General features: G+C 39.9%; 1 protein-coding gene across 1 annotated transcript in view; it reads left to right on the forward strand.

Annotated features, from left to right (window-relative positions):
- The window catches only part of RECQL (RecQ like helicase), a 33,067-nt gene that overhangs the window by 6,282 nt on the left and 7,410 nt on the right, over positions 1 to 19,375 (forward strand). Inside the window, exons 4-8 of the mRNA XM_033222704.1 lie at positions 3,909 to 4,106; positions 5,254 to 5,433; positions 8,997 to 9,103; positions 12,349 to 12,547; positions 18,507 to 18,673. Coding sequence (XP_033078595.1) covers positions 3,909 to 4,106; positions 5,254 to 5,433; positions 8,997 to 9,103; positions 12,349 to 12,547; positions 18,507 to 18,673 — 851 coding nt within the window. The remainder of the gene's footprint in view (positions 1 to 3,908; positions 4,107 to 5,253; positions 5,434 to 8,996; positions 9,104 to 12,348; positions 12,548 to 18,506; positions 18,674 to 19,375) is intronic.

Raw genomic sequence — 19,375 nt, forward strand, 5'->3', positions numbered from 1 at the left:
CCAAGATCGTGTGGGTCAGACTATTCTGATTGCTGCCTCAGCTCTGTTGCCCTTCATGGCAACCCCATCCACTTTATTTTTGGTCATAAATTCAGTTGCCGCTGTTCAGCCCTCATACCTTGGAATCCATCATTGTTGTTGAATCAGGTAGTCTACTTGGAAGGTGGTATTTCCCACTGTCATTCCTAGCTTACAGAGAACAGCCAGGGGAGCCCCAGCATCCCTGAAGAGCTCCGCTGATGCTGGGGCTCCCCTCATGACTGTATTTTTCATCGTCTTGGTGAAAGGAGACTCTGGATTCTTCTAGGGGACAGCAAGGGAGTGGATGATCAATCCATTTGATCAATCCATCCACTCTTGCACTACTATCTCTCTAAGCCTCTGAATACCTTCCTTTAGAGCATACCCAGGAAATTCCAGAAGTCCAGCCTCACTGGACGCCACACCTGTTTTATTCCATCCTAGTTTTCTGACATTCATCTTTGAGGGCAGGTTTCAGGCAATGAGCCAAGCAAATTACTACAGCCACTCCTGGCCACTATGTAGAACATTAAATCCAGAATTTCTTAGTGAGCCCATATCAATAAGCTTAGCTTAATTCAACATTGTATTCCATAAACCCTGTTTCAGTACTTTATGATCTATTCCCATATACATTCTCTAGGTTTCTGATGTAGTTTGGATATGTGTCTCCTCCTAATCTCATGTTGAAATGTGACCTCCAGTGTTGGAGGTGGGCCTAGTGGGAGGTGTTTGGGTCATGGAGCAGGATCCCTCATGAATGGCTTGGTGCCCTCCCCATGGTAATGAGTGAGTTCTTGCTCTGTTAGTTCACGCGAGAGCTGGTTGTTTAAAGGAGGCTAGCACTGCCTCCTCTCTTTCTTGCTCCATCTCCCACTGTGTGACATACCTGCCCCCCTTTGCCTTCTGTCATGAGTCCTCACAAGAAGCAGATGCCAGCACTATATTCCTTGTATAGCCTACAGAACCATAAGGAAAACAAACTTATTTTCTTTTATAAATTACCCAGCCTCGGATATGCCTTTATATCAATGCAAAATGGATGAACACAGTTTCTGTTGATATGTTTTGGCACATGCAGCTCTTTTGGTGCATATCATGTCTTTCGACAGGTTACATCTTTGTGTTTTATCCTGTAGGACTTCTGGATCTTAAAGCACTGAAAGATGGTAGAGGCTGATTCTTAGGAGGATTAGCAGTCCCATACAAGGCAACGAGGACCATTGTGGGGACTTCAGTTAGGAGGACATTGTTTCAGAAAGGGGAGGCAGGGTAGAAGAGACTTGGCATAATTTAGTGGTTTAAGGTAACCTGCTTCATTGGAGTCTGCCCTTATGTTCCCCTCCAAATTTCAGAGTCTCCTTCCCAGCCAGTGTGCTGACTTTATAGTAAGAGTCCCTGCAAGGTTGATAATTCAGTTTGTACTGAAATTCCGCCATCTGCAGGATTTAGACTTACAGCTTTTTTTCCAAAATATTGGCCCTGTACCTATAGGGGATAAGGTTTTTTTAAGGACAGTCATAGAAACTTTGAGGTCCCTTAATGCAGATCCTACATTTTTCCCCTGAGTTCTTCACACACTTAGAAGCAACCAGTCAACCCCATTATTCTCACCAAAACGTTTGTAATAGCAAACACTTTGTCACCCACAGCCTTGCCTTCTCTAGTATTTATCTACTGGTGTCTATGGATGATGATTTAAATAACTTTTTTCACTGCATGGTGACATAGAACAGTTATGTTCCCTTTATCAGTGGAAACAGGGTTATTAATGCCTTGAAATCTAATCAGATCAGAACACCAATTCTATGTGGCCCAGAAGCAATTCAGAGAACCTTTTAAGTTTCTGTTCTTGTGGATCAAAATTCTGTATTGGTTAGGGTTCAATCAGGTATGCTGAACCATTATGAGTGCTGTAAGTTTTATTATGGGGATTAAACCTTATGTGATCATGGGAGCCGGTTAAGCGGCTATCCCTGAGTCAGCTTCTGGTCCTGAAGTCAGCAGTACCAGCAGTGAGAAAGGAAGATGGGTGTGAAGTGTGGGAGGGTATGGATGAGCTGGAAGCTGCAAGGATAAGTTGAAACTCATGAGGACAAAGTTAGGATGCTGGTGTCCTGCTGAAAAGCTAGTGTTCTTGTCATAGAGGGTTGCTCAGCAACATGACCAAGAAGCCAGAGAAGCTGTGGGCCAAGTTGCTCCACGGAGAAGATTTAGCAGGAGCTGGGGGAGCTGGTTTCTGCCCCACATCAACAAAGTGAGGTAGCAGATTGCTAATATCATGAGTGAGTTGCAGAAGCAACTGGCCTTAGGCCAACCATCCCAATGTAAAACTGGCTGCTGCTTTATTTCTGCCTTCTAAATCTCATGCAGAGTTCACTTGTGGCCAAACTTAACCCAAAGTCATATAGGGAAGGGTTGATACAAGGGATAATGGCAATTGGTACAATGAAAAGGCACCCCAACATCCTATGAAGGGACACATTAAACCTGTATACTGATTAATACAGGCAGGTATATGAGAATGCACCAAGAACGTCTAAGATTTTTCTAGCTTCCATTGATGTGGTATCAAAAAACATCTCACTTTTTGACTTTAATACTTAGATTGATTAGAATCATACCCTGAGGTTTATTTATAAATTAGTTACAAAGGAGATAAAATGCCAATTCGAATACTACACTTGATTTCTCTTACTTACTACATCCTCTTGTTTATAATTACCAACTCCTTATCAACCATCAAATGAGCCCAAATAGGAATGCCTTCAATAAAGTACTAGCAAAGTAATTAGGGAATTAGCTTCCCTTTGCTTCAAAGTCTATTTTACTTAAATGACTTAGGAGATTGTTAGACCACTTCTCTACAACATAATAAAAAAATTATCATGTATTAAATATTTGGGCCGGGCGCGGTGGCTCAAGTCTGTAATCCCAGCACTTTGGGAGGCCGAGACGGGCGGATCACGAGGTCAGGAGATCGAGACCATCCTGGCTAATACGGTGAAACCCTGTCTCTACTTAAAAATACAAAAAACTAGCCGGGCGACGAGGTGGGCGCCTGTAGTCCCAGCTACTTGGGAGGCTGAGGCAGGAGAATGGCATAAACCCGGGAGGCGGAGCTTGCAGTGAGCTGAGATCTGGCCACTGCACTCCAGCCTGGGTGGCAGAGCAAGACTCCGTCTCAAAAAAAAAAAAAAAAAAAAAAAAAAAAAAAAAAAAAAAAAAATAAATAAATATTTGACTGTGTACCAGGTACTGTGTCTAGAACTCTTAATATATTATCTCACTAGCTCTTTATAAAAATACGATGAAAGTGGCCGGGCACGGTGGCTCAAGCCTGTAATCCCAGCACTTTGGGAGGCCGAGACGGGCGGATCACGAGGTCAGGAGATCGAGACCATCCTGGCTAACACGGTGAAACCCCGTCTCTACTAAAAATACAAAAACTAGCCGGGCGAGGTGGCGGGCGCTTGTAGTCCCAGCTACTCGGGAGGCTGAGGCAGGAGAATGGCGTAAACCTGGGAGGCGGAGCTTGCAGTGAGCTGAGATCTGGCCACTGCACTCCAGTCCGGGCGACAGAGCCAGACTCCGCCTCAAAAAAAAAAAAAAAAAAAATACGATGAAAGTTAGATATTATCCTCATTTTACAGGAGGGGAAATGGGGATGCAGGTAAGTATCTTGCCTGAGGTCACTCAGCAGGTAAAAGGAGGACCTGAGATTTAACTCAGGTCTGTATGACTCAAAAACATGCTCTTAACCATTCTGCTGTCCTACTTCAGGTTCATCTGTAATTGATATGGTGGGGAACATCAACAAATCAATCTGGAAACCTAAAGTTGTAATTAACTCTGTCTATTCATTGTATCCCCGCTGCCTCCCATAGCTCTGACTGAGGAACTGGATTCTATAACCAGCGAGCTACATGCAGTAGAAATCCAAATTCAAGAACTAACGGAAAGGCAACAAGAGCTTATTCAGAAAAAAAAAGTCCTAACAAAGAAAATAAAGCAGTGTTTGGAGGATTCGGATGCCGGGGCAAGCAACGAACATGATTCTTCACCTGCCGCTTGGAATAAAGAAGGTTAACTTTTCTTTTTGCTAGTTTTGTTTCTTCTCATTTTTTAAAAAGCTAGAATGAATTCTTGCTGGGTCAGTGCTTTCCAGTAGGCTTAGAGGTGAAACTGGCCATTTCTCCAGTGGAATGGAAAACTTGCAGGTGGATCATTCTTTCCCTATGTTCTGTAGTCTTTAAATTAAGCTTTTATTATTCAGATATTTTTTTCCAATTATTGTTCTAGCAACATTGATCATACTTAGAAAATGAGATACTTACTTTACCTACATTAACAAACAAGAAAAAAAAAATTCAAACTCCTTGCCAAAGTTTAGATCATTTTCCTGCCCTAGTGAACAAACCTTTCATGATCCAAGATCTTATCCAACATCATGTTTATCAATTATAAATAGGATACTATAATAGGATAGTTATAATAGAATAACTCTAGAAGGAATTGTGGTTTTTGTGGATGTTGCTTTTCAATGATTCACGTCTAAACAAGATATTTTCACCAAAAATTCCAGATAATTGTTCACTTTGTTCCTGATATTTGAGTATTTGATGATGCTGTGAATTCTCTGATCAACATTGAGACTATTTTTCAAATACCTGATCAAACACCTTCATCTCTTGTGTGGGTTAATTCTCAACTGGCAAATTTTTACATTCATTACTTTTTTTTTTTTTTTTTGAGATAGGGTCTTTTTTGAGATAGGCTCTGGCTTTGTTCCCCAGGCTGGAGTACAGTGGCACAACCACAACTCACTGCAGCCTCAAAGTCCCAGCCTCAAGCAATCCTCCCTCCTCAGCCTCTCTAGTAAGTGGGACTACAGGTGCACAGCACCACACCCGGCTACTTTTAACAATTTTTTATAGGGACAGAGTCTTGCTATCGCTTGAGCTCAGACTGGTCTCGAACTCTTGAGCTCAAGTAATCCTCCTGCCTTGGCCTCCCAAAACTGTTGGGAGCATAGGCATGAGCCAGCACGCCTACTGTGTCTTATAACACATCATTTAATTTGTTTTTGCTTGGCTAGTGAGTTAATCTCAAAATTATTATCATAAAAGTTTAATGGTCTATAAGTATTAGAGGTCTTATATATGTTTGTCTCATTCTTATCAAACTTCTATAATAGTCTTATATGTTTGATTCTTATCTTTCTTTTTCTAGATTTTCCATGGTCTGGTAAAGTTAAAGATGTTCTGCAAAATGTCTTTAAACTGCAGAAGTTCAGACCACTTCAGCTTGAAACTATTAACGTAACAATGGCTGGAAAGGAGGTATTTCTTGTTATGCCTACAGGAGGTGGAAAGAGCTTATGTTACCAGTTACCAGCATTATGTTCAGATGGTGTGTACTAATAAAAATTAATTTTGAGTTGAAGAAGTGCTTTGTCATCATACATTTTAAATTCTTTTAAAAAATAATTTCTAATCATACATATGTAAAAATCAAGTGCATTTTTGTTTGATTTCTTCTATATTAATAGAAATTTAAAGTTTTGCTCAAAGGGGGAATTTACTTATTTTTTATTTTAGGTTCAGGGTATATGTGCAGGTTTGTTACATGAGTATATTGTGTGATGCTGAGCTTTGGACTTCTAATGATCTGTCGTCCAAGTAGTCAACACAGTACCTGATAGGTAGCTTTTCAACCCTTGCCCTCCTCTCTCCCTAAAGGGGGAATTTTTAAAACTTCTGAGATGAATCCTTTTATCTGGTTCCTGAAACATAAATTTAAAAGCATATTGCACTGAACATTCAAAACCTTCTAAGCTTTTCAAAACCCTATACTAAATTATTGTTAATCATATTCACCCTACAGCGCTATAGAACACTAGAACAGAAAATAAAACGAGCAAAAACCTCCAAAAATGTTGTAGGAGAAGCAGCTCTAGAAGAAGAATCAGTAGACCTGAATTCTAGTCCCAGATCTTCATTGAGTGTCAGCCACGGTGCTAGGCGCTGGGAGGTACAGTAGTGAGCAAAATGGACGTGGTCTTAGTTTTCACAGAACTCATAGTGTAGAGTAGCACTTTCTCAGACATTAGTGTACATAAGAATCGCCTGAGGATTTGATTGCAGATTCTGATTTTATGTGAGACCAAAGACCCTGCATTTCTAACAAGTTCGCTGGTGCTACTGATATTACTGATTGGGGAGTAGCAAGGGGTCAGCGAGCTTTTTCTTGAAAGGGTAGATAGTAAATAATATAGGCTTGTGGTCCATATGGTCTCCTTGGCAACTCTTCAACCCTGCCATTCTAGCACAAAAGCAGCCACAGGTAACGTGTAAACACATGGGTGTAGCTGTGTTCCATTAAAATAATTTACAAAAATAGGCAACCAGCCCTTACTTTGTTGATCCCTGGTTTAGAGAATACGGGTAATTGTAAGCAATTGCAATAAGAATTTTGGGATACAGGTTTTAATAGGGAATTAAGACTGTACAAAGATCTAGTCTAGGGGCTGTCAGGAAAAACTGTTCTGAGGGAGTGGTGTTTAAGCTAAAAGTTAAAGGGTGAGTAGGCAGAAGGGACAGGGAAGGAAGGGTGTTCATTCAGAAAAGCACCATGTGTGAGATCCAAAAGCAAGAGAGAACATTCACATTATGATGTATTCAGTAACCTAGAGGAATTCCTATGTGGCAGTCAGTGGTAAGACACATGGAAAGAGTTTTATTTTTAAAAACTTTTCCTTATTTTAGCAGGAAGCCATTGAAGGGTTTTACACAGGTAAGAGACTCATTATTTCATGGTTTAGAAGGATAATTCTAGCAGTTAGATGAATTCCAGATACATCTGGAAGATAGATTCAGTGGGACTTGGTATTTATTGTCTGTGGGGAAAGGAGAAAGAATAGTCAAGAATGATGCTCAAATTTTAGGCTTGGACAATGGTGAGGTTCTTCACTGAAATGGGGTACATTGGAGAAAGAACTCTTGGGAATGGAGAGAAGGAGGATGATGAATTTATTTGGGACATGCTGAATTTATGATGCCTTTAAGACATCCAGATGTAATTGTCCTGAGTAGGAGGATGTTTGTGTCTAAAGCCTGGTGTTAGAGGTCTGAGTTGGAGATTGTTAGTATGGAGATGGCACTGAAGCCATTGGAATGAATTATAGAGCAGCATAAGAAGAGAAGAAGGCCTAGAACAGAAACCAGAACACCAAGAGTTTAGGGATAAACAGAAAGAGGGCTTGCAGACAAGGCTGAGAAAGAGTAGCAACATATAGGATAACCAGGATTGTATGTTGTTACTAGAAGCCTAGGGAAGGATGTGTTTGAATGAGGGAGTGGTTAATAGTGATGTCTGTTAGCAAAATGTCAAATACGATAAGGATTAAGTTTCAATGAGTTTAATGACAAAGGACCTTAGCTAGAGCAATTTTATTGAAATGGCTGGGTGGAGACCAAATAGCAGTGGTTTGAAGTGAGTAGGAGTTGAGGAAGTGGAACTGGTGAGTGTGGGATGCTCTTTGGAAAAGAATGGCTATGAAGGGAAGAAGAGAGGGGGCCATAAATTAGGTGTTATCTTAGTCTATTCCAGCTGCTATAACAGAATGCTTTATATCAGTTAATTAACAAACAATAGAAGTTTACCGCTTGCAGCTCTGGAGGCTGGGAAGTCCAAGATCAAGATGCTAATAGATTTTGGTGTTTCGAGATGGGGTGTTTCTCATAGATGGCACCTTCTTGCTGCACCCTCACATGGTGGCAGAGAAAGGGCACTCACTTCAACTTCTTGTAAAATGGCATCAATCCCACTTATGAAAGCAGAGCCCTCATTACTTAATCACTTCCTTGGAGATACCAACATTCAGACCATAGTGGGTGTTTTCCAAGATGAGAGAGACTTGACCATGTTTAAATGTAATGAGTAGGTGCTAGTCAGGAAAAGTGAAAATAATAGGAGAGAGAATAACTGACTGGGCAAAATCCCTAATAAGATCTTAATTTGATTATGTTTTTTAAACATGTCTGCACTCTGCCAAAGGTTGTCATAAGAAACGAACACAGAAACGTAAAGCCATATAATTTTAACTGTAGAATAGCTTTTGTACTTTAAACAGTTTCAATTATAAGGAAGGGGGCATATTACTATAACTTCATTCAGACAGTAAACTGTTCACTGATTTCTACTCAGCATAAATTAATCTTGTATAAAAAGTAAAAATGCTCATGCAACTATCATGTTTAATTATACACACTACTGTTTTTTTGGGAAAGCTTTGTAGTAATTTTTCCCTGATGAAACTGTTTAGTGTTTGAACTGATATGTTACCTCACTGAAATTACCAGTAGTGATTATTTAAAATGATAGCAAATTAAACATTTGAAATGTTAACATCTGTCTTTATTTTTATAAGGATAGAGTTCTGTTTAGTTGTATGTTTGTTTATTTGGCTTATAGTTACCTTGTTTGGTCATTTATTCATATCTAATTAATGAGAGTAAGAAGTAAGTAAGCTTTACTAAAGCTACATTAGAATTAATCTGAATTAATGGGCGGTGCCCACAAGTTAATAAGATGAATGGGCTGGGTGTGGTAGGTCATGCCTGTAATCCTAGCACTTTGGGAGGCCAAGGTGGGCAGATTGCCTGAGCTCAGGAGTTCGAGACCAGCTTGGACAACACAGTGAAACCCTGTCTCTACTAAAATACAAAAGAAATTAGCCAGGCATGGCGGTGGGTGCCTGTACTCCTAGCTACTCGGGAGGCTGAGGCAGGAGAATTGCTTGAACCACAGAGGCAGAGGTTGCAATGAGCCAAGATCGCACCACTGTACTCTAGCCTGGGCAACAGAGCGAGATTCCATCTCTTAAAAAAAAAAAAAAAAGGTGAATGGTTTGCAACTGATTCTGAGGGTGGTGTAAAGTTTAAGATAGTTTTTTTTTCTTTTCTCTCTTTTAGGTTTTACACTCATCATTTGCCCATTGATCTCTCTTATGGAAGACCAATTAATGGTTTTAAAACAGTTAGGAATTTCAGCAACCATGTTAAATGCTTCAAGTTCTAAGGTATGTTTCAGTGGCTTTTTTTTTTTTTTAATATAAACTATTCACTGAAGTAGGAGCTTTACCTGCAGTTGAGTTGCTTATAAAATTATAAACTGTTAACTATTTATATCAGGAGTTGCAAACTACTGCTCTTGGTCAGTTGTGGCCCACTGTCTATTTTTGTATGTCCCATGAATTAAGGATAGTTTTTATATTTTTAAATGGCTAAAAAAAATTAAAACGAGTATTTTGTGAAATGTGAAAATTATTTGCAGTTCAAGTTTCAGTATCCATAAATAAAGTTTTATTGAAACACCACCATGCTCATTTGTTTACATGTTGTCTGTGGCTGCTTTTACAGTATAATGACAGAGTGGAGTAGTTGTGATAGAGACCTTATAGCCCACAAAACCTAATATTTTTGTCTGGTACTTTACAGGAAACATTTGCTGACCTGTTTCGTATTATCTATTCTAAAATAGTAAAGGGAGAATTTCTAATTATGCAGTGTCAGTAAATATGAAATATGAATTACTAAGAAGTTACCCTATACCTGTGGAATTTCTTCTATTTAGGGATGGACTCTTTTACCGTCATCTGTAGAATAAAGCATTTCCCAGCTATTCTTTTTAAAAAAGCATATTATTGAAATCTTCAAAAGGAGAGAGAATAGCATAAAAACTGCCATGTAGCCATTTCCCCCTTCAACAGTTACCAATATATGGCTAATCTTTTTTTTAGTTTATATACCTCCAGTTTTCCCTACCCCCTTCTCCTTAGTTTATTTATTCAGAACAAATTCCAGACATCATATTTTAATTGTAAATTCTTCAGTATGTATCTCTAACTTTAAAGAAAAGTGCTATGCCATCATCACATCTAAAAACTTTAATATCAATTCTTTAGAATTATGAAAAATTCAGATTTCTCTGTCTCATTTGTATGTTTTCTTTTTGTAAATATAGCCTAGATAATATTCATGCATTGTATTGTATTTGGTTGATATACTCATAGGTTCCCTTTATCTCTTTTGTATTTCCCATGCAAATTCTTTGTTGAAGAAACCACATTAATGGTCCTGTATCTTTCTACATTTTCCTGATTGCATCCTTGTGGTGTTTTCTTTTCTTTTCGTTTCATTTTGTTTCTTTTCTTTCTTTTCTTTTCCTCTCTCTCTCTCTCCCTCTTTCTCTCTCTCTCTCTTTTCAGTTCTGGGGTCCATGTGCAAGATGTGCAGGTTTGTTACATAGGTAACTGGATCCTGTTAGATCTAAAAGCCTGATTGTATTTGGAATTTTTCTTTTTTCTTTAACTTTTTTTTTTTGATTTTTGCAAGAGTATGCTTACTGTGGTATCACTCAAGTGGTACATAGTACCTGGTTATCTTTTTGTGATGCTAAACATCGGTGGGTTCAAGTGATGTCTGCCTGATCTCTGGTTTTCAGCTTTTCATCTAATGGTTTTAGCAGCCACCGAGTGGCACCGTGAGAGCCATGATTTCATTAGGGAGGTGCGAAATGGTGATACCTAATTCTGTCACTCTTCGTATTAGCTACACTTTTTCTACAAAAATGAACTTCTTCCTCGTTAACTCTGCATGATGAAAATGCTTGATTTTTTTCTTTCCCCTTTCTTTACCAGTTTTCAGAGTTGGTTTTCTAGCATTCTCCAAAGGTGGTCAACAAGATTTTTAAGGTATTTTTTTTCCCCAAGTATCACTATAAACTTAGACATTTTGAGATATAATGTGATTCACCTTTGGAATCATATAAATATGTATATATGTAATGCTGAAATAGTCCTGTCCTTGGGCAGTGAGAGCCTCTTTAATTGGTTCCTGAATCTTTTCTCTTAACCCCATGGCTTCTGCTCCTTGCTTTCTTTTGCAGTAAGATAATCCATGTTCATTTTATGCATTTCTTCTGCAGACCTAGAGTCAGCCATACCTCTAAGAAGCCCTGCTTCCTTTAGTTTACCCATATATTTTTGTTTTATTTAAACTCCATGTCATTCTATTATAACTGCTCCTTCATTCAACAAAATCAGTCTGTGGAGAAAACTGCTTTCTAATAATGTACTTTCTTAAAATTGAAAAAGAACATAATAGTAATAGAAAGTAGTTTAGAAAGTTGCAGATAATTACAAGTTCATGATATATCCCCACTGCTTGAAAAGTTGGAGAGAGAAAAAAAGAACATCTGTATCCTAGAATATATCTAGGAATTAACAAACTGCGGCCGGGCGCAGTGGCTCATGCCTGTAATCCCACATTTTGGGAGGCCGAGGTGGGTGGATCACCTGAGGTCGAGAGTTCGAGACCAGCCTGACCAACATGGAGAAACCCCGTCTCTACTAAAAGTACAAAATTAGCCAGGCGTGGTGGCACATGCCTATAATCCCAGCTACTACGGAGGCTGAGGCAGGAGAACTGTTTGAACCTGGGAGGCAGAGGTTGCAGTGAGCCGAGATCGTGCCATTGCACTCCAGCCTGGGCAACAAGAGTGAAACTCCGTCTCAAAAAAAACCAAAAAAAACCAAACTGCTTTGCTGGGATGATGAAAGCAGTTTGATTGTCTCTTTCTATCCCATTCACTGGCATGTTTTTATACTTTTTTGGTCCTCTTTAGGTTAGAAGGAAAAAAATGACATCTAATGTGCTAAGTATTATATAGAATTGTATTAGAGTACTAAGAAGCTAATAAATGTTATCTTTTAAGATTTATTATTATCTTAATTTAATGAGTGATACTTTGTGAAACCCCATGGTCTTTATGTTTAAATAAAGAGATTAAAAGATTTGATGGCATCATTTAAGAAGTTAATAAATAATAAATTTTGTTCACATACATAAAGGGATTATAAATATAATGTTAAAATTAATAAAACCCACCTTTATAACCATAACAATTGCATCTAGCTCACATTTTAGAATATATTATGAACAATTTAGAATTATCCCTTTATAGAGTAAATGCTCTTCATTGGACTATCTGTTCATGTTCATTGTTTTTGTTCTTTTTTGTCAAGTGAGTTTTTTTTACTCATCAACAATGTAGATGTTAGTAAATAACTAGAATGCTATTTACATAGCTGCCATGATGTTTAGTACTGGGACATGGTTTCGGTTTTAATGAACCAAACATCTGCTCCTAGAAGAGCCAAAGTCTATTATTGCTTTGGAGAAATGAACGTTTTCATTTACCACCTAGTATTTCAGTCTGCCAGCTTAGTTTTACTATCATTGTGTCTGTTTTTTCTTTTAATAGGAGCATGTTAAATGGGTTCATGCTGAAATGGTAAATAAAAACTCCGAGTTAAAGCTGATTTATGTGACTCCAGAGAAAATTGCAAAAAGCAAAATGTTTATGTCAAGACTAGAGAAAGCCTATGAAGCAAGGAGATTCACTCGAATTGCTGTGGATGAAGTTCACTGCTGTAGTCAGTGGGGACATGATTTCAGACCTGGTATGTATGTTTTATCTAGAAAGCTTTTTGATGTCATAGACCGTGTCCTTACTCAGCTTGGCATGATGGAAATCTCGGCTTCTATTAAAATCAGCCTCAAGTAGTTACACACTGAGTATCTCTTATCCAGAATGCTTGGAACCAAAAGGGTTTTAAAGTTTGGATTTTTTTGAATTTGGGATGATCAGCCTGTATTACTCATTTGATCTTGCCTCATTATGAGGAGGACTGAGAAGCAGAATCTTTAGTTTCATTCCCCTCTGTAGTCTGTAGTTTAATTGCCTTTGTCAATTATGGACAAATATGAACACATATGTTTACTAGCCAATAGTGGACATCTTTTTGGCATTTATGACATCTAGGTATTCCTTCACATTTGTTGAAGAATTTGCATCTGTTTCAAAGTTGTCATCTTTAGTCATCATTCTGGAGGTCTTTTTAGCACCCACCTGCAACTCCTCAGCATTAAACTTTGATGAGATATTTTAGTGACCTTTTTCTTCACCCCACCACCTAATCCTACAGTCATAGCCTAAAGTTAGTTACTCAGAATTGTTATATGCAAAAAAAGTCTTAAATTCAAAAATCCGACTCCCTGGCTTCAACCTCTTTTCCTTCTGAAGCTGTTCACACTCATTAGGATTTGCTGGATCCCTCTTTTACTCCCTGCTTATTTATCCAGGCTCCCGTCCCTACATAGCAATCACTCTTTTTCCCGTCCAGACACTGTGCTGTTGCCCCTGACTTCTGTTATGTTTGCCCTGGACTGCCTGGCCATTCTGCCAGTCTGCTTCAGGTTTTGTGCCTGAGACGCTGGATTCATCTAGACTTCCGCTTTCCCTATTCCTGCTGCTTGGCTACTAAACATTATCCAAAAAAAAAAAAAAAAAAATTGCATAACTCTGTTCAGCTTTTCATTATCCTCAGCTGTCCTTATACTTGTCCCTATTTAAACTCCTTTATACATTCCTTCCAACAAATGTCTCGTATCATTAACTTTCTATTCAGGCCCTAACTTGTACTTAGCAGATGCTTTCTGCTTCACAGGAAATAGATGCCATCAGGTATGAAAAGCTCCTCTTTCTACTTTCAAACATTAGTAATCTTTGTTTTGTTTTTTTTCTTTTGTTAAGGCAGAAAAGACCACTGCTTTATAAGGATAACCATGACCACTCCCGTTTCATCCTTTCCTGCCTTCTTAAGACCTTGCACTGCCAAGTTCCTCACTCCTTCACTTTGAGTCTCTTTTGTCCCCTCCCTAAAAACAGAAACTAAAACACCCTTCTGATCTTTTGCACCTTTTAATGTTACTGTCCTCTTTCTGTTCTTTCTGTCACCATCAGACTTCTCAGCTTACCATCTCCATTTGTCACCTTTAACCCATTCTGAACTAATTGAATCATATGCTTCTGCCGCCACCGTACTATTGAAACAGGTCATCGGTGACCCACCCCCAGTGGCTTCATCACGTGGTCTCATTTTCATTCCTCTTCCCACTTAACTTCAATAGCATTTTATATATTCACCTCTCACCTTGCCACATGCTACTCCCTTGGTTACTGTAGGTCAGTGTCTTCCTTTCCATTATTACCTCCTTCGCTCGTCTTCGTCTTCTTTTAAATATTAGTGTTCCCTAGGGTTCTGACCTCAGTCTTTACCCTTTCTTACATTTCTCCAGGGATAGTGAGCTTGTAGCCCGAAGACTGCATTCTCTACCTACAGAATTATTATGGGCATTGTTTTTATTTATATATTTTAAATGGATTTAAATGCCTTAAACAGGATGTATACTCCTTTCTATTAAGGACCCCGCTTTCTTAACCAGATAGCGCCACATGGTTGTTACCTGGTGGCCACTGAAGTTACCCGATTTGTGACTCTTGCCCTATTTTCAACCTAAGTGGTGCGATCACTTACGATTATCACCCTTGCTTAAGTATTACCATGACTTATGTTGTCTCTGTGGATCTGCTGCCAAAGTGTAAAACATTATTCCCATATCTAATTATCTAATTTCTAAACTTTACATTTATACTCCTAATTGTTTATCAGAAATGTGTATCTAAATTAGCATGAACAAAACTAAATTCCCCCCAAAGAGAACTGCTCTTTTTCTTCCAACTGGGAGTCACTATTTTCCCCTAACTCTACTTGACATTCTAACCAAAAACTTTATTTTCTTCACCTTTCCTTTCTCCCTTCTCCTCTCTAATCCCAAGCAATTTTCCCCTTCAGTCTTCTCTGTCTTAGAAAGTCATCCACTCACTCACATGTTTGCTGAAGCCAAAATTGTAGCAGTTATCTTTATCATTTAGATTCCAGTCAGGAGACAGTTATTTGAACACAGAGGATTTTTTATAAAGAATTGTGAACTAGGTAAAAAGTAGCTACATAGATAACTGAAAAAGTAAAAAGAAAACTAATATATCATGGAGTTAAAAACTGGAAGAAGCAACAGCCACCTGTAGGGCTGGGAGAACAGGAAGATTGGAACAAATAAGACTTAGAAACTTAAAGGAGAGGCCCCTGTGGAACTGAGCTCCCTGGTGCTGGAGCCTCTTGGTAGAGCCAGAGGTGGGGTACATCTGTGATACAGCTGGTTCTCCAAAGGCTGAAAAAACTGCCAGCTGTATTTAGTTGCTCTAAAGGAAAGAAGTGCTGCTACAGGGATGAGAAGCCTTGCTGGGGTGGCAGTCACAGGAACACAAGCAAGCCCACAGGAAGCAGTTAGGGAGGAAGCAGCCATGGAGTCTTCCATGCAGGGCCAGCAGGCAAAGCTGACGTGTAGTGTGCAGAGCCCTTGGTGCAGCATCCCAAAGCAGAGTATAGAAGGTAGGGTTAGAGATGACAAAAAAATGATGGATGACATACCATCCTTGATTTATGCTCCCTTTGCAGGTCCAGTCCACCACTAAGTGTTGTCAGCTCTGCCTCTAAAATGAATCTCAAGTTTGTCTGTGCACCTACGTCTTACATACAGTTGAGCTCTCTTCCACTGGTCTACTGCAGTAGCTTCCTAAGTAGTCTGTGATTCCAGTCTTACCCTTTTTGTTCATTCTCCACAGAGCAACCAGTGATATTTTCTAAATATAAATCAAATCATGTTATTTCCCTACCTAAACTAGCCAGTAGCTACTGTGTACTTAGCATAAAACCCCAAAGTTCTTAACTGGGGCCCATAGGGTAGTAGGTGATCTGCCCCCATCTGTCTACCGGATTTCCTACTCTTCCTCTCTTACTTCTTAAGCCCCAGCTATACTGGGCTTATCATTATGAGACTTACCACTCTTTTTTTTTTTTTTTTGAGAGGGAGTCTCGCTCTGTGGCCCAGGCTGGAGTGCAGTGGCCGGATCTCAGCTCACTGCAAGCTCCGCCTCCCGGGTTTACGCCATTCTCCTGCCTCAGCCTCCCGAGTAGCTGGGACTACAGGCGCCCGCCACTTCGCCCAGCTAGTTTTTTGTATTGTTTTTAGTAGAGACGGGGTTTCACCGTGTTAGCCAGGATGGTCTCGATCTCCTGACCTCGTGATCCACCTGTCTGGGCCTCCCAAAGTGCTGGGAGTACAGGCTTGAGCTACCGCACCCAGCCTGACTTACCACTCTCTAATGGCATATTTATTGGCTTACTCTTTGTATTGTCTTGTTTCTTTGCTTGAATTACAGACACATTTGCATAGCATTTTTGTCTTGTTCATCACTCTATCTTCAGTGCCTAGGGAAGTGCTTGGCACCCAATTAAAAAGGTGTTCAACATTTATCTACTGATGAATGGGTAAATCTAGCACTCTCTCCCTCCTCCCTGCCACCTGCATATCCCAGTAGTCACTAGGACCTGTAGGTTCATGTATGTCTCTTTACTCTTTATGATTTGTCCTTAATGTCATGTCTTATTTTATAGTCTGTATTATTTTTCTAGTCTGTTACTGCCATGCTGGTTTTCCTTCAGTATTTTGTCTATTCCAGTCTATATTTTGCACTATCACCAAAAGATGATTTATGAAGCATACGTCTTTAAAAATTACATGATGGACTGGGCTTGGTGGCTTACGCCTATAATCCCAGCACTTTGGGAGGCCGAGGCGGGTGGATCACCTGAAGTCAGGAGTTGAAGACCAGCCGGGCCAACACGGTGAAACCCCATCTCTACAAAAAATGTAAAAATTAGCCAGATGTGGTGGTGTACGCCTGTAATCCCAGTTACCCGGAAGGCTGAGGCAGGAGAATCGCTTGAATCCAGGAGATGGAGGTTCCAGTGAACCGAGATTATGCCACTGCACTTCAGCCTGGGTGACAGAGTGAAAGTCCATTTCAAAAAAAAATTACATGATGACTCCTCATTTCCTATAGGATAAAGTCTCAGCTTAGAATCAACTGGCTGAATTGTTCATAGCTTGTCTCTTTTTTTGAGACGGAGTCTCGCTCTGTCGCCCGGGCTGGAGTGCAGTAGCGCAATCTCGGCTCACTGCAAGCTCCGCCTCCCGGGTTTACGCCATTCTCCTGCCTCAGCCTCCCAAGTAGCTGGGACTACAGGCGCCCGCCACCACGCCCGGCTAGTTTTTTGTATTTTTGGTAGAGACGGGGTTTCACCATGTTAGCCAGGATGGTCTCCATCTCCTGACCTCGTGATCCGCCAGCCTTGGCCTCCTCACCTGCGTTCTACATAACAGTGTCAGTTAGGGTTCAGGCAGGGAAGCAGAGTCACGATGAATGTTACGGGATAACGGTTTTACTGTAGGAAGTAGATCTTGAACAATTGTGGGAGGAACTGGGGAAGTGAAGGTCTGAAGAGGGGAGTTGGAGGATTAGAGAAAAGTAACGGATTGATGCCTAAGCACTGGTGCAGGAGGACGAGGCAGAGCCTGTAGGGAAATCTGCATCTGGCATGTACAGTGGCAAAGAGGACCCCTAAAGGGAAGGTCGTGGAAGGGTCTCTGGTAAGCTACTTCCTGTGAGTAGCTGTGGCCTCTGTGGGTCTGCTGTTGACTGGCAAGACCTGCAGTTGGGAGGAACAGCTGAATGAGGAGTGGAAAAGAACTAGGATGACCTAGAACTGGCTGAGCACTTCTGCATCTGTCCATCATCCTCTCTGCTTGTAAAGACCTTGAAGGAGCAATGTTAGCTGGTTCACTTCTGCCACCAAATCTTGCACAAGTTCCTCTTTTGGGTCAGCTCTAACTTGGAACAGGAAAGAGATTCTGGGAAATGTAATTTCCAGCTTAATGGATTGGACAATAAATCCATCCACCACAAGACTCTGTGACAGCCCCAGTGAACTGCTTGCTGGTGTCTGAACATACTTTCATGCCAGTGTATTTGCAGTGTATATGCTGTTTCCTCTGCGTGATGTTCGTGTCTTCCTAGTGAACTTCTGCTCATTCTCTTAAGACATAACTCAAGTATTATCTCCTTGAAATCTTCACTTCTCAAGCAGCTGTTCTGTCCTCTGTGTTTTCACAGTAGTCCTCTACTTAGCATATAAGCAATTTCTACCACATTTTTTTTCACTTTCCCCCAAATAGTTCAAGTTCTTAAGGGAGATTAAAGACAGTTTAGCTAGGGATTTAGATGCATATAACAAGTTTGAGCCTAGAATGGTTTCCGAGAAATAGGTGATATACAAAGCAGTGCTGCCCTTACCAAGCTTTATTTAGTCTGATGACACTAGGTGGTAGCAGGGGTTTGTCTGATGGCCTGTTTTATCTTTTGTTAGTTGTAATAAATTAAAACACTGTGGCTATACCCACTGTCTCTTGAGTCCACTGTGACCAAAAATAATGTCTGGAATAAATACAATAAAGCCTGCACATCAAAGAGGCTAACACAGAACTGCATATTTACTGCTATAGATGGCTGTGGAAATAAAATCATAATAATCATCGATTATCTGCATAATGTTAAAAGGTATAGTTTACTCTAACTCTTAAAGGATAGAAAAAGGGCTACTTTATTTGTTTTTTCAGATTATAAGGCACTTGGTATCTTAAAGCGGCAGTTCCCTAACGCATCACTAATTGGGCTGACTGCGACTGCAACAAATCACGTTTTGACGGATGCTCAGAAAATTTTGTGCATTGAAAAGTGTTTTACTTTTACAGCTTCTTTTAATAGGCCAAATCTATATTATGAGGTATGTAATTTTTATGTCCATTCATTACTTTCGTGAAGAATTACACACAGAGGATCTACCTTTTTATTATGTTTGTTTACATGAGCAGCAGTTACATACTTTACAAAAACTTTTAACATTAGGAGGTAATTATAAGTAGATTCTGTAATTAGGGCTTCATTCATGTATCTTTTGCTACATAATCCGTTGTTAGATTAAACGGAAGACACTCTTGCTAGGTGATACTTTTTATAAAATATATGAGTAAGTTATATATCTTTGTTAAATTTCTGTATGTTCTTTTTTGTGTAAAGATGGGGAGAAAGGATGGAGTGATACTAAGGACCCTAATAACATCTCTGTTCAAATTAATTACTAATTAATAGAAGTATTAATATGCCATTAAAGATTTGCCAATTCTATTTAGATTTTACTTGATAAACTTGAAAAATAACCTAACAGCTGTCTTTTCTTTCTTTCTAAATCCTTTTAAGAATAGATTTAAGGCCGGGCGCGGTGGCTCATGCCTGTAATCCCAGCACTTTGGGAGGCCGAGACGGGCGGATCACAAGGTCAGGAGATCGAGACCATCCTGGCTAACACGGTGAAACCCCGTCTCTACTAAAAATACAAAAACTAGCCGGGCGACGTGGCGGGCGCCTGTAGTCCCAGCTACTCGGGAGGCTGAGGCAGGAGAATGGCGTAAACCCGGGAGGCGGAGCT

The sequence above is a fragment of the Trachypithecus francoisi genome, unplaced genomic scaffold (assembly GCF_009764315.1).
Source record: "Trachypithecus francoisi isolate TF-2019V2 unplaced genomic scaffold, Tfra_2.0 Lachesis_group11, whole genome shotgun sequence".
In the NCBI taxonomy this organism is placed as follows: domain Eukaryota; kingdom Metazoa; phylum Chordata; class Mammalia; order Primates; family Cercopithecidae; genus Trachypithecus; species Trachypithecus francoisi.